Below are 14579 nucleotides of genomic sequence, written 5' to 3'. Positions count from 1 at the left end.
AAATATTAAAGAGTAGAAAATGAAGAAGCATTTTTTCTTTGTTCTTAATTATTTGTTGAGATATTTTTCCCACCCAATGGTAATTTGTTTTGCCTCCTGGGATGTTTGTGTCAGGAATGTTGGCAAATGTTTTTGTGTATGCTGGGGGGAAAAAAAATTGTTCAGCTCTTAGTATTATATAGAATGTACCCTCAGCAATTTTGCTGATGATTCCAGACTGGGAGAAGTGGCTGGCATACCAGCAGGCTGCCATTCATACAGACCTGGACAGGGCAATCTAAAGAAATTCAGTAAGTGTATAGTCCTGCATCTGGGGAAGACAACTTCGTGGATCAGTACAGGTTGGGTGCTGACCTGTTGGAGAGCTGCTCTGCAGAAAAGGACCTGGAAGTCCTGATGGACAGCAGGATGACCATGAACCAGCGGTGTGCCCTTGTGGCCAGGAAGTCCTATGGCATCTTGAGTTGCATCAAGAAGAGTGTGGCAAGCAGGCCAAGGGAGATTCTTTTTGCCCTCTACTCTGCCTTGGTGAGGCCACATCTGGAGTACTGTGTCCAGTTCTGGGCTCCCCAGTTCAGGGGAGGGACAGGGTCTTGCTGGAGAGGATACAGAAAAGGGGGACAAAGAGTATTAGGGGACTAGAACATCTCCCTTATTGAGGAAAGAGTGAGAGAATTTGGTCATTTTAGTCTGAAAAGAGAAGTCTGAGGGGGGGATTTCATCAATGCTTTATAAATACTTAGAAGGCAGGTGTCAGGAGGATGGGACCAGGCTTTTCTTGTTGGTGCCCAGTGACAGGACAAGGAGTAATGGGCATGAACTTGAACATAAGAAGTTCCATGTAATTGTGAGGAGGAACTTCTGTGATTTAAGGGTGACGGAGCACTGGACCAAGCTGCTCAGAGAGGTGGTAGAGTCTCCATCTCTGGAGATGTCCAGGACAAGATGTAAGCAGGCGTGACATTTATTAAGTTACACAGCAAAGTTATATAGTCTATCAGAAGGCACACGTGTCACATCTTAATTGGTTATTGTCTGCTGGCATGCGTGTAATTAAGGCATACAATAGGTCAAAATAACAAAACAATGTTTTAACACATCCAACCAAATTCTGCCTAATTTCTGAGTCAAAGACTAAACATAGCCTTCTCTAATGCAAGCAAAGGCAAATCTCCATAGCCTTCCAAAGCTACCTGAAAACAACCCTTCTCCTACACACTTTGAATGTCAGAGAGCTACAGGGCAACACCTTCCTTCTGAATGCTGGAAAGTTTTTCAATTCATGCATGACTAGAGCAGGATTCCCTGGTTTTCTTTTGGAGTGCCTCTTGTATGTGGTGTCATCGTCCTGCCTTGCCCAGATGTATCCATGCTTGGAGTTTTTTTAAAACAGGATCAGTATTGACAATGTTTTGTGCTGTACAGGAAAATGAGATACTGCATTGGTGTTCATCTTTCAACTTTGTCAAATCACTGTGCTTGGGAATAGAGTAGAATAGACTGGGTTGGAAGAGACCTTTGAGATCATCACATCCAACCCGTCATCCAAAACCATCTAATCAACTAAACCATGGCACCAAGCACGCCATCAAGTCTCCTCCTAAACACCTCCAGTGATGGCAGCTCCACCACCGCTCTGGGCAGCACATTTCAATGGGCAATCACTGTCTCTATGAAGAATTTCTTCCTAACATCCAGTCTAAACCACATAAAACACATAAAACTATCTTATTTGGGAATTTTTTGGGGGGGATTGTTTGTTAGCTGGGTGTTTTTCTTAGTGTGGTGTCTTGGATGGCTCTGCAAAGGGCATACTGATGACTTGGAAAAGGAGTTATCATGCTGCTGCCAAAACCCCCTTTTTCTGTGTTAAAAAGCACCAGGAGAAAAGTCTGTGCTCTTTCAACACACAGAAATGATACTTACTGATGTTGCCTCTCCTTCACGGGTTGTCAGTCTTCCTTGGCTTATAAGAACTCAGCTGCTTTATGTAGAAAACCACATTTATTTTGAAAGATGGTGTGTGTATGTGTTCACTGTCTCTGTTGCTGTTATCTTCCAGGCCTAGAAGTCAATAGGATTTGGTTTCAACTTGAAAAATAAATTTCATGAGTACTGAGACTCATTTCAAAAGTAGAACCATTGTTTTGTTGTTGTTCTTAGAGTATTTCTGGTCAGTACTGCATCACATGATGCTTTAGCTGAGATTGAAGTGTCCCAATGGCAGTCCTGCTTCATCCTACAGATGTCTATAAAGGAATTTGGAGGAATTTAAATTATATGCTGCAAATATTTCCTACATTTATTTACTGTTGGCAGTGCTTCCTGGATGTCTTAAGTGCTTAAGCTTACCAAGTTCTCAGATATCTTTGAGGAGGTTATTGTGCAAGGTTCAATTTATTTAGAGGATTGCCAAAGAGTTTTTAGTTTTCTCCTCAGAATTCAGCATGGCTAAAGAAGAGTTTTAGATTCTCCTTACCATTATACCAGGTGGTATGGTAGCTTGCTTTTAGACAACATTGCTTTGCTATGCTTTTGATTGATCTTTCTTATCTGGTGTAGTTCAGCTGTTTGTCTGGTTTCTTTCAAATAACACCTTCACAAATGTCCTGAGCAGAAAGCCTGGAACACTTCACAGAAATACAACAATCACATTGAAAATGTAGGACAAAAATATTAAATTAAAGCCTGCTTTATTTTGGGATGGTATTATAGAGAATCAGTTGCATTAAACTTGGTTTAGAATGAGAAGGAAGAGTGGTATTTTTCCATGCCCTAACAAACAGACTTTTGTCTTTTGTAGGAACAAACCTTGGCTCTGAGGAAAGAAGGAATAGGTGTTGTGTTAGATTCTGAACTGCCTCATCTAATTGGCATCGATGATGATCTTCTTAGTACTGGTATCATCTTGTACCACTTGAAGGTAAATAGACATCTGTGTTTCCATAGCCTTTTTATGCCTTGCAATTTCTTTCTGTAGACAAATCATGGTATTAATTTGCTTTCTAAATATAGGGCTCACTACATTTCTCCACTGCAGAAAGAGAAGTTCATTATGTTTCTGCAGTAACAAAAGCTTTTAAGAGCTTGCAACTAATTTAATTAAAGTGTCTGTACTGTTTAGGTTTATCCTGTGGTTCAAGTGGTTAACCAGAGATAAGTGTTTTATGTTCTTCTCTATGTATTATTGGTTTGACATTCATCTCATTGTTAGGCTTGGCTTGAAATCTAAATCTAGATTAATTGCCTAAAAACTGCAAAGGTGGTTCTACAGAGGACAGTTGAAACTTGAATTTGCTAATAATATTGCGTAATGATGCAATATTATTAACACTCTAAAAATGCTGCCTAAATTTTTCATGTGTGTTTAAGCATGTATTTTGTTCAGGCTACTCCCAGAAAGTGGAAGGATAAACTATGCTTATGGAAAAGGAAGGGAGATTTCAACTGAAAATAATGTGCATTTCTCACTTAATTAGGAGGGCCAAACACATGTTGGCAGAGAGGATGCTGTGACAGAACAGGATATTGGTATGGAATTTGACATGTTTTTATGTTCTTTCTTCAAGTCGTTTTTCCCTTCTAATGTAGCAATATCTGAACAAAGCTTCATTTGTGGGTTTTTTGTTTTGTTATGTTGTTTGGGTTTGGGGGAATTACCTTTTTTGGGGGAGGTTGTTTTGTTTGTTCTGCCCCTCCACCCCCTGCCTTTTTTTGGTTGTCTGTATGTTCTTGTGTATTTTAATCTTCAGGCGATTTCAGACTTGACTTATGTGAGATTTGCTTCAAAAGGCATGACTTCTGGAATAGCTTGTGGGCTTAAAATTTATTCATACGCTTGCTACTAATTTATTTCTTGCTTCTCTTGAAATAGCATCCTGCTTCTCACGCAGCACCTGTCACAATTACTGCACAGTCATTCTCTTAACCTTTTTGTATAATGACAGTATTGTTATGTGTTATACCTAAAGCAGCCTTTGGACTGTAGATTTGAGTTGAATTAAAATCTGGAAATTGGTAAAAAGTAGATAGGCTGCTTCTGCTGATTTTCTTATTTGTTGCTTATCAAAGCAGCTAACTGCCAGACCTGGACTGCCTTGTCACATATGTTGCTTGAAGGCAGTTAGGTTAAAGAAGCTGCATCCTTGAAATCTTAGGCGAGAGACTGAGAGTCAAATAACTTAGCTGGGTATATTTTTGTGGGTCAGAAAATGCTGAGATTAAAATAAATATACACATTCCATGAAACTAGCAAACCAGCATTGCTTTGTGGTACTGAACAATATAGGTAGAGATTATCATACTTTAGTTGAAGAAAAAATAGAAAGTAGCATAGCTGATGATAAAAGCCTGAATGTCACAGAACATAAGAACCTTATTTTCCCCGTTCCTGCTAGTTTATGATTGCATGCTACATCTTGTCTTTTCACATTTAAGCATAGTTGCTTTGAGGTGATTACTTCCCAATGAAACTGGTCAAAAGCCTCTTTCTACAAATTTGTAAATTTTTCATTTCTGGTTCTTATCAGAAAGAAAGGAGCACCTGCTAATGAGGTGCCAAAACATAGGAGGAAAGAACATTACAACAAAAAAACCACCTACCAACCCAGCATCCATCTTTCTGGTACAATAAGGCAAACAGGGTCAACATTTAAGGCATGCAGGATGCGATGAAGGAAGAAAACTTTGTGCACAATAAAACGAAAAGATACTTTTAGTTATGTAGTACCATGTATTCATGATAAATTAATGTCAGCATGCCAATCTTGTTAGTTTTTAGGAGACAAATGATGTTATCTTATTTCTTTTTTGTTCAGTTCTTCATGGCCTTGATTTGGAAAGTGAGCACTGCATCTTTGAAAATCTCAACGGTACTGTGACTCTAATACCACTGAACAGAGCGCAGTGTTCTGTGAATGGTGTTCAGATTACAGAGGCCACACACTTGAACCAAGGTATTACCCAAGATAATGCCATTTTACATGGAGCATCTTTGTTTCTCTTTGCCTGCAGCACTGAAAAAAACCCAGTGTGTATATAAAGGGGTTATTGTTTAATTAATTTTAATTCCATTTCTTCTCACCTGCAGCTGAAAACGATTAGGAGAGCTAAAGTTGTGGGGTTTTTCTTTCTGTCAAAGAATTGCCATGTGGTAAAAAGAAAAGATAATTCTTTACTAATACAAGCCACTTCATGATCTTGAATATAAATTGAAAGTTACCATTTGATTTCATTCACAGTTTATACATAAAATGAACTCCATGCCAGAGTGCTTATATAGCTGTGGTATTAATAAAAAGAATATTGATCTCTATAGGTCTAAAATAATGTCAGAGACACCTTCCTTCCTATCTGAGCTTCAGGTTGGTCCTACTTTACACTCCATTGCCACACTTTTTTGTATAGTAGGAGATTCAGATGGAGTATCTGTTCACTGCAGTTACAGGGAAATGACAAAAAGGGAGCAGTGGTGGCTAACCTCACAGAGTCGCAGGGAGGGACCTCGAAAGATCATCCAGTCCAAACACTCTGCAAGAGCAGGATCACCTAGAGCAGATCACACAGGAACATATCGAGGCAGGTTTTGAATATCTTCAGAAAGAGATACTCCACAACCCCACTGGGCAGCCTGTAAGCCTCACAGTGACAGATTTTTTTTTTCCTCATGTTTCCATGGAGTTTTCCTATGCCTCAACTTCCACCCATTGCTCCTTGTTCTGTCTCTGGGCATCACCAAGAAGAGCCTGACTGCATCCTCTTGGCACTTACCAATCACATATTTATAAACATGAAAAAGGTCATCCCTTAGTCTCCTCCTCTCCAAGCTAAAGAGCCCCAGCTCCCTCAGTCTCTCCTCATAAGGGAGATATTCCACTCCCTTAATTTTTGAGGCTCTGCCCTGGACTCTTTCAAGCCATTCCCTGAGGGTTCTCCTTGAACTGAGGGGCCCAGAACTGGACATAATACTCCAGATGTGGCCTCACCAGGGCAGATAGAGGAGAAGGAGAACCTCTCTCAACCTACTAACCACAGCACTTCTAATCCACCACAGAATGCTGTTTGCCTTCTTGGCCACAAGAAGGTTAACCTCCATAGGGAAGAACTTTAGAGAATCATAATTTTAATATAAAAGCTTTAAAATCTGTAAATGAAAAAGCAGCTGGGACAGCCTAATCAAAGGTACATTGTGTTGGCCTAGAAAGGACTGGCTAACAGGTAGGATGGTGAGTGCTGCAACAGAGGTTTGGGGTGGTTTATCTTCCTGTAGCACTCAGGATATCATCCCATTTATCAATGAGCAGAAGGGACCTGTGTAAGAGTGAGGCTGTGACACAACTCAGCTGCTGAAAAAACAATCTCACTTTGCCTTCCTGGAGAGATGCTTTTAAAGTAAGCTTATTCTGACAAAGGAAGAATGCAGTATTGAACAAGAAAAGTCTTGCATATTTTCTGTTCTCAAACAAGTGCTTCAAAAGTCTGCTTTCAGAAAGTAAGGAGTTTTGATGTAGAGAAGGGAGGATGATTTTGTAAGGTGTCTGTTTCGTCATGCAAAAGGAGAAGTGTATGTGCTTGCTTCTGTTACAGATACTGGGGGAAACAGCAAGTTTAGGCTTTTTTCTCTTATGTTTGAGTAAATGCCATCAATAAATGGTCAGAAATAGAAACATTGACATTAATGGCTGTAAACAATAAGAGCTGAGTTGCAGCGAGTCATCTTTACTTTATCCTGCTGCATTTCAAAGGCGGTAAAGGTTTGATGTGTCTCAGAAGAAAGTAGGAGTTTGAATGCTATTTCCCTCTTCCAGGCATATGTACTAACATGATTTTTGTACCCTGAAGAATAGAAATATTACTTTTTTTCCTCCCAACTCAAAAGAAGAGGACATGGTTGCTTAGTCTTTACTAACTTGAGAAAAAAACAGCTGCATAAGCTGATCTGTAGACTGTGTAGCTGACCAGACTGGGTCTGGGAGAAAGGTGGCAGCTGTGGTATCAAGTGTGAGCGTGTCCAGAGAAGGGCCACAAGGATGAGCAGAGGGCTGGAGCACCTCTCCTGTGAGTACAGACTGAGGGAGTTGGGGCTGTTTGGTCTGGAGAAGAGAAGTCTCTGAGGAGACCTTATTGTGGCCTTCCAGTATCTGAAGGGGGCTACAAGAAAGCTGGGGAGGGACTTTTTAGGGTGTCAGGTAATGACAGGACTAGGGGGAATGGAAAAAAATAAAGGGGTAGATTCATACTGGATGTCAGGAAGAGATTCTTCCCCATGAGGGTGGTGAGACACTGGAACAGGCTGCCCAGGGAGGTGGTAGAAGCCCCATCCCTGGAGGTTTTTAAGGGCAGGCTGGATGTGGCTCTGAGCAACCTGAACTAGTGTGAGGTGCCCCTGACCATGTCATGGGGGTTGGAACTAGATGATCCTTGAGGTCCCTTCCAACCCTAACAATTCTATGATTCTAAATAGGCAAAGCTGGTAAGGTAGCCAGCTTAACGATGCGTGCACAACCCATGTATCCAAGCTGTGTTAGCATTTAATCTCACAGCATGAAGTGCCAGCCTTCTTAAAATACCCACTTTAGGTAACGCTGATTAACTGCTGATGCATTTAAATGTTTCCGTTCATCATTAATAACTGTTCATTTGAAAATGTGTGAAGGTTTTAGTCTGCCACCAAGTTTTTAAAAAGGAGGACGCACAGTAATTAATTACTGCTTCCTTCTACAGATTACTTCTAGCATCTGTGAATTCTGCCTAGTGTGGCCTTTTTGTATAAATGTAACTTACTGCAGTATTTTTTATTCTTAAGAATGTATGGTAAGATTTCTAGAAGTAACTAAATTGACATTTGCAATTAGAGTTTGTCCTTTATCTTAAGTATATGTCTACTTAAACCAAGTTTTCAGTCTTTTAGACCAAGCTGTCACCCCTTCTGTACTTAACTTCCAACTGCTTGTTGGTTCTGAATGCATTTCAGAAAAAATAAAGTTGCCTTTTGAAGTTGACAAGATCCTAATTTTATATACATTTGTTTGCATAGTTCCAAAATATTGCTTCGTGTACATCGGAGATGCCTAAATGACATTCAGTAGGCATTCTGCTTATTTATTTATTTGTTTATTTTCTGTGCTCTCTAGTAATTTACTCGTTGTGGTCAACCAGTTAAATTGTGAGAGGTGAGCTCCACAAATGATAAAGACTTTTTCAGTTAGTTTTTGTTGTTCTTAGTGCTATCAGTGTATTCAACAAGCCTTTTTTTTTTCATTTCCATTAAGCACTCAAAGGGAGTAAGAGTTGTTCTTAAACGGTAAATAAATGGAAAGCAAAGCCCATTGCAAACCCAGCTGTGTTTCCATGATGACATTTATGGTGTACATTGTGTACTTGCATTCTGATGGAGAGCCGCTTTGTAAAGCAACTGACAATTGAACCTGATGCTTCAGAAATATGTGACTGCATGGCTTTGTCCACGCTCTTTTTCTTAAAGAGGCTTTGATGTTAATGGAATGGAGTTATGATTGTAGAGGTTTTTTTCCTTAATAACAGAATAATACAGAAATGATTGTAAGAGTCAGAGGAGCTCTTGAAGAGAACTGTTCATATAGGAACATAGAACAGTGGGGGTTGGAAGGGACCTCTGGAGATCATGGAGTCCAACCCCCCTGCCAAAGCAGGATCAGCTAGGACAGGTCACACTGGCACATGTCCAGACAGGTCTTGGAAAGTGTCTAGAGAAGGAGACTCCACAACCTCTTTGGGCAGCCTATTCCAGTGCTATGTCCCTCTTACAGTAAAGAAATTTTTCCTCATGGTGAGGTGGAACTTCCTGTGTTATAGTTTTATTGCACCTTGTCCTATCATAAGACACTATTGAAAAGAGCCTGGCACCTTCTTCTTGACACTCGCCCTTCAGAAATTTTTAAACATTAATAAGTTCTCGTCTCAGTCTTCTCTTTTCCAGACTCCACAGCCCCAGGTCTCTCAGCCTTTCCTCGTCAGACAGATGTTCCAGTCCCTTAATCATCCTCGTAGCCCTCTGTTGTATATCCCTGTCCCTCTTGAACTGGGGAGCCCAGAACTGGACACAGTAGCCCAGATGTTGATTTCACCAGGGTAGATTAGAGGGAAGAGAACCTCCCTTGACCTGATGGCCACACTCAATGCACGCCCAGGATACCACTGGTGTTCTTGGCCACAAGGTTGCATTGGTGTCCTACAGATAACATACTGTACACCAGGACTCCAAGGCCCTTTTCCATGGGGCTGTTTTCCAGCAGCTCATGTGATTCATCATCTGACTGTCAGTGCTTGCTGTAAAGCTTCTCTCTCAGATTTTAAATTCATGAAGTTACAAACTGTGACTGGGCTGGAGAAGAGAAGGCTGAGAGGGGATCTTATTAGTGTTCATAAATATCTGAAGGGTAGGTGTCAAGAGGAAGGGGACAGGCTCTTCTCAATGGCTCCCATTAATAGGACAGAGAATAACAGATATAAGATGGAACACATGAAATTCCATCTAAACATGAGAAAAAAGTTCTTCACATGAGGAAAACATTCTTCATGTTGAGGGTGACAGAGCGCTGGAACAGGGTGTCCAGAGAGGTGGAGTCTCCTTCTCTTGAGATAGTCAAAGTCCACCAAGATGCAGCCCTAGGCAACCTGCTTTGAGTGAATCTGCTTTAGCAGGAGGTTTGGACTGGGTGGTCTCCAGAGGTCCCTTCCACCCTGTGCCATTCTGTGACTGTAACAGTCTTAAGTGCAGTTTTCTCATACTGTGAGTATAATGGAGTCCTATTTCTTTTTAAAAATGTCTCATAGTGACCAACAGATAAATGCTTGATTCTGTAGTGCTTAGCTTGGAGGAATTCCATGTTATGACAGTAGTGAGACATGACTGACAATATTATTTTTAGTAGGAAAATATTGATCTTGATGTCATTGTCTTGAAAATATGATAAGAATTGCCCAGAATCTCTTTATTTGTGACCTGCACCATAGCTGATTAGATACAATAATAGATGTGCATTGAGCAGTATGAATTATTCAAGGCTCTCCTCGCAGAAAAGAGCTATTTGATAGAAAAATCTAATAACTGCATTTTGAATGATGATAAACTGCACTGTTGTTCCACATAGAGAAGAAAAAGATAAGTGAGAGTACAAATCCTGGAGATCTTGAGCTGACTATGATCAGTAGTGGGTGGACACACTAGTTCTCAATCAGATTTATGGACATTCCCACCTGGAACCTACTGCTGGCTTCTGAAGCAGCACTGTTGAAGAGTGTATTGATCAAACCGAGGCAGCTGCTTCCACTGCTGCTTCTGCCTATGTTTAATGTTATTCTTTGTCGTATGAACAGGAGTGACCTTTGTGTGTGTGAACATGTGTGGTTTGGTTTTTAAAGTTGGAATAGGGAGGAATATAGCGTATACATCAGTTAACATATCTGTGACTGCACATTTTTGTACCCTTGAATTGCCAAAATACTTTTTTGGGTTTTTTTGTTGTTGTTGTTCTTGCTTACCGGAAGTCTTTGTTTATATGTTGCCTGCCTGAAAAAATCCATGGCATTTTCAGATACAGAATGTTGTCAGTGAATGGTCTGTGCTTTTCTCATCAGGTGCTGTTATATTACTTGGAAGAACCAATATGTTTCGCTTTAACCACCCCAAAGAAGCAGCTAAGCTAAGGGAGAAAAGAAAGGTGAGATTAAATCAATGTTCAATACGTTTAAACCTCTTCACAATTTTCTTGCTAATATAAACATACCTTGATTGGCATAGAATACTTTTTTGTTTTAAATTTGCTTCTCATACTTGAGTTAATATTTCATCAAGATAAATGAATAAAGAGTTTGTAAGCACATTGGTGTTTGTCTAATACATCCATTTGCTGGTCTGTTGTTAGAGTGGACTGCTGTCTTCCTTCAGCTTGTCGATGACAGATCTTTCAAAATCATGTGAGAACCTGTCAGCGGTTATGCTCTATAATCCAGGGTGAGTAGAGTCTAAGATGTCAAAATTCCAGCTCTTTGTTTTGTGAGTGTGAATGTTCCAAATGGCAGGAATAGAAAATACTTGGTTCTGAGTTTATGCTTGAATGAAGCCGGAACTTCTCAGAAAGGTTATTTGAACTAGTCCGTGCTAGAAAATAGGGTGAAGAGACACTGAGAAGCTTTTCATGGTCCTTAAACTTGCTTTTACCTGAGATTTCTCTACTCAAAAGTGCAAGAAATGTAACTGCACCAGTGAAGAGCCATGCTGATAGATCAAACACAAAGAAAGTTGTAGTACTTGGAGACAACGTTTGCGTTATGACCAAGGCAGTTCTGCACAAGAATGAAATGGCAAAGTTTTATACTTATACTTTCTTCAGAATTACACGTTAACTATTTTTCCTCAGAAAAAAATGCATTGTAAACTGAAAACAAAGATTTCTTGACTTCATATATTGCCAATGCAAGCATGAAAAGACTGGGAAACGAATGTCTGACGTTCTTATCTATACCTATTAGTAGGTAGCCCAGTTAGGATGTGGAAAACAGTTTTATTATCCGGTTACCATGACACAGACTGCTTGTTACAGAGAAGCTGTTTTTAACCATTGTTCTTAAGGTGATTTACAGAGAATTGATGGTGTTTTGTGCTACTTTTTTTCCCCAGTAGCTAGTGCCTGTGTTTGAATTGAGAGATGAGGCTCTTTAACCACCTATGTGCTTTTGAAAAATTGGCTGTAAATTTAATTATAGGCTCGGATAGTGCAGCTTTATTCCTGAGTTTTACTGTGGGGTTGCTTTTTATCCATTAGAATTCAGGAAGATTGGACAGGTAATAATAACTTCAAGTTAAACAGTGTCTTAAACACAGTAAGTGTGTGTAATAATACTGCTTAAAATGTGACCGTTACTCTTTTGCTACTGAGCTACCTACGGAGAACCCAAGATTGTGACTTAGTTGCTGGTAAATTACATCTTCCCCCCCCAAAGATAAAAGAGAAGATAAAAAAAGTAGAATAGAATAGAATTAATCAGGTTGGAAAAGACCTTTGAGATCATCAAGTCCAACCCCTCACCCAACACTATCTAATCAACTAAACCTTGGCACCAACTGCCTCATCCAGTCTCTTCTTAGAGAAAACACCTTCAGGGATGGTGACTCCACCACCTCCCCCGGCAGCCCATTCCAATGGCCAATCACTCTTTCTGTGAAGAACTTCCTAACATCCAGCCCAAACCTCCCCTGGCACAGCTTGAGACTGCGTCCTCTTGTTCTGGTGCTGGTTGCCAGGTAGAAGAGACCAACCCCCAGCTGGCTGCAACCTCCTTTCAGGTAGCTGTAGACAGCAATAAGGTCTCCTCTGAGCCTCCTCTTCTCCAGGCTAAGCAACCCCAGCTCCCTCAGTCTCTCCTCATAGGGCTTGTGCTCCAAACCCCTGACCAGCTTTGTTGCCCTTCTCATGACACCTTCCAGCAACTCAACATCTTTCCTAAACTGAAGGCCCCAGAACTGGACACAGGACTCAAGGTGTGGCCTAACCACTGCTGAGTACAGGGGCACAATGACTTCCTTGCTCGTGCTGGCCACACTATTCCTGATACAGGCCAGGATGCTATTTGCCTTCTTGGCCACCTGGGCACACTGCTGGCTCATGTTCAGCCTACTACCAACCAGTAGCCCCAGGTATGTTTATTTTCTTATTTCTTTAGCTTTCCAAATAGTTCAATCTAAAAACTTGTAGTGACAGTTTCTGGTGTTACATGTGCTGTGGGCTGGGGAAAGTTCCTGGCTGTTGCTGTTACCTCTGGTTATTGATGAGCTGCTATGGGCTTTTCCCTGACTAATAATGTTATGCTGCTGCAATACTCTTATGAGTAATTGCATTATACTGCACAGTGGCTGACCTTGACTTTGCAATCAGCATGGGGTAGCACAGATTGTCTCAGCATTGCCTCAGTGTAGTCTTTGAGATTTGCAGCAAAATATAATGGCATGGGCAAGGCCCATTTGAATGTGGGCTTAAGAATGATTTCACTGCCCAAGGCGTTCATATTGTCTTCAGATAATACCAAATTGTGCCTTATAGAGAGGCAGGTTTCCCTAACCCTCCTTAAGGGAAAAAAAAAAAGAAAAAAGAGAGAGAGTGAAAGTCTGGGGAGCGAGTTGATCCATGCAGTAGATTGCAGCAATTTTTTCATTTTTCCTCTGATATGTTTTGTGGAAGTGCCTTTCCCCTTATCAGTTCTTCAAACCTCTTGCCTTGCTTTCCTGGAAGTCGATGTGGTGGTTTGGCCCTGACTGGAGGCCAGATGCCCACCAAAGACACTCTATCGCTCCCCTTATTAGATGGACAGGGGAGAGGGAAAATACAGCAAAAGCCTCGTGAGTCAGGAGAGAAGCAATTTAATAGGGTACAAAGCAAAAGCCAAGACCACATGTGGAAGCAGAGCAAAGAAAGATGTTATTCTCATCCATCCACCAATGAAATTCGTTTAGAATACTAAAATATTTTATAAACATTTGGCCAGTGTGTCCCTTTCTTAAAGGCACAGCCTCCAAACGGTCACAGTTTCTCATCAGCAGGTGATGTTTGCTCACTCCTGGGGAATCAGGGCTCCAAGATGGGTGGCAGCTGCTCTGGAGGACAGACACCATCAACGAATGTACCCACACTTGCCTTTTCCCTTAGCTTTTATCTCTTAGCTAACATCAGATGACATGGAACACCCCTTTGATCTGTTTGGGTCAGCTGGCCCGGCTGTGTCTCCTCCAAGATCCTGCCTATCCCTCAGCGCACTGCTGGAGGGGAAAAAATGCTGGAAAAGCAGTCTTGGTGCAGGTTTGCATGGCTGTCAGTTGTTTGTGAGCCATAAACCTTGTCTAAGGTTGTTTCATACTCACTAAACAGCACTAAACAAAAAAACCCCAAACCAAGAAACTAAACAAACAAAAAAAAATCCCCAAACCACCACCACCAAAAACAACAACAAACCAACAACAGCAAAAAACTACAAACAACAAAGCAACTAAAAAAATCCCCAAATGAAATGTGACTGTTTTTACCACTTTTATGAATGCTGCAAAGATAAGGTAGGCTCTGAAGTTTTCACTGCAGTATAACTGAGCCCTGGTTTTAAAAATCAGTAGAAGAAAGCATCTTCCATAATTGATGCATCTTTATGGACAGCAATTTGGCAACAGCAGCTTTTCAGCTTAGGCTGGAGTTCCATGACAATTTTAAATGTATTTGTGTTGATGCTAGCACTGTTTACTTTCCATCTCATCCTCTATGACAGCACTGGGTTTTTTCTGATCATATGAAGAATTTGTGTCAAAGACAAGTTCTATTACTTAGAATCATAGAATTGTTAGGGTTAGAAGGGACCTCAAGGATCATTCAGTTCCAACCCCTCTGCCATGGGCAGGGACCCCTCATACTAGATCAGGTTGCTCAGAGCCACATCCAGCCTGGCCTTAAAAACCTCCAGGGATTTCCTTACTGTAAGGAGAACAGGATGCTGGGGCAAATGCAAGTTACAGAAAAGAATACATTTTGAATAATGCAGACACCAAGCATTTAAGCTTT

At 40.9% G+C, this 14579-nt stretch overlaps 1 protein-coding gene across 5 annotated transcripts in view; it reads left to right on the top strand.

Moving 5' to 3' along the window:
• KIF16B (kinesin family member 16B) overlaps window positions 1–14579 on the top strand; it is a 173415-nt gene that overhangs the window by 70959 nt on the left and 87877 nt on the right. For 4 of the 5 annotated variants that reach the window (XM_054180111.1, XM_054180109.1, XM_054180108.1 and 1 more), the window contains 5 exons: window positions 2804–2923; window positions 3480–3531; window positions 4818–4955; window positions 10618–10700; window positions 10905–10993. In XM_054180111.1, coding sequence (XP_054036086.1) covers window positions 2804–2923; window positions 3480–3531; window positions 4818–4955; window positions 10618–10700; window positions 10905–10993 — 482 coding nt within the window. The remainder of the gene's footprint in view (window positions 1–2803; window positions 2924–3479; window positions 3532–4817; window positions 4956–10617; window positions 10701–10904; window positions 10994–14579) is intronic. The other variant, XM_054180107.1, reaches the window with a different exon arrangement.

The sequence above is a fragment of the Dryobates pubescens genome, chromosome 3, assembly GCF_014839835.1.
Source record: "Dryobates pubescens isolate bDryPub1 chromosome 3, bDryPub1.pri, whole genome shotgun sequence".
Taxonomy (NCBI): domain Eukaryota; kingdom Metazoa; phylum Chordata; class Aves; order Piciformes; family Picidae; genus Dryobates; species Dryobates pubescens.
The sequence above is the reverse complement of the archived record's forward strand: the minus strand, read 5'-3'. Positions and strand labels throughout refer to the sequence as shown.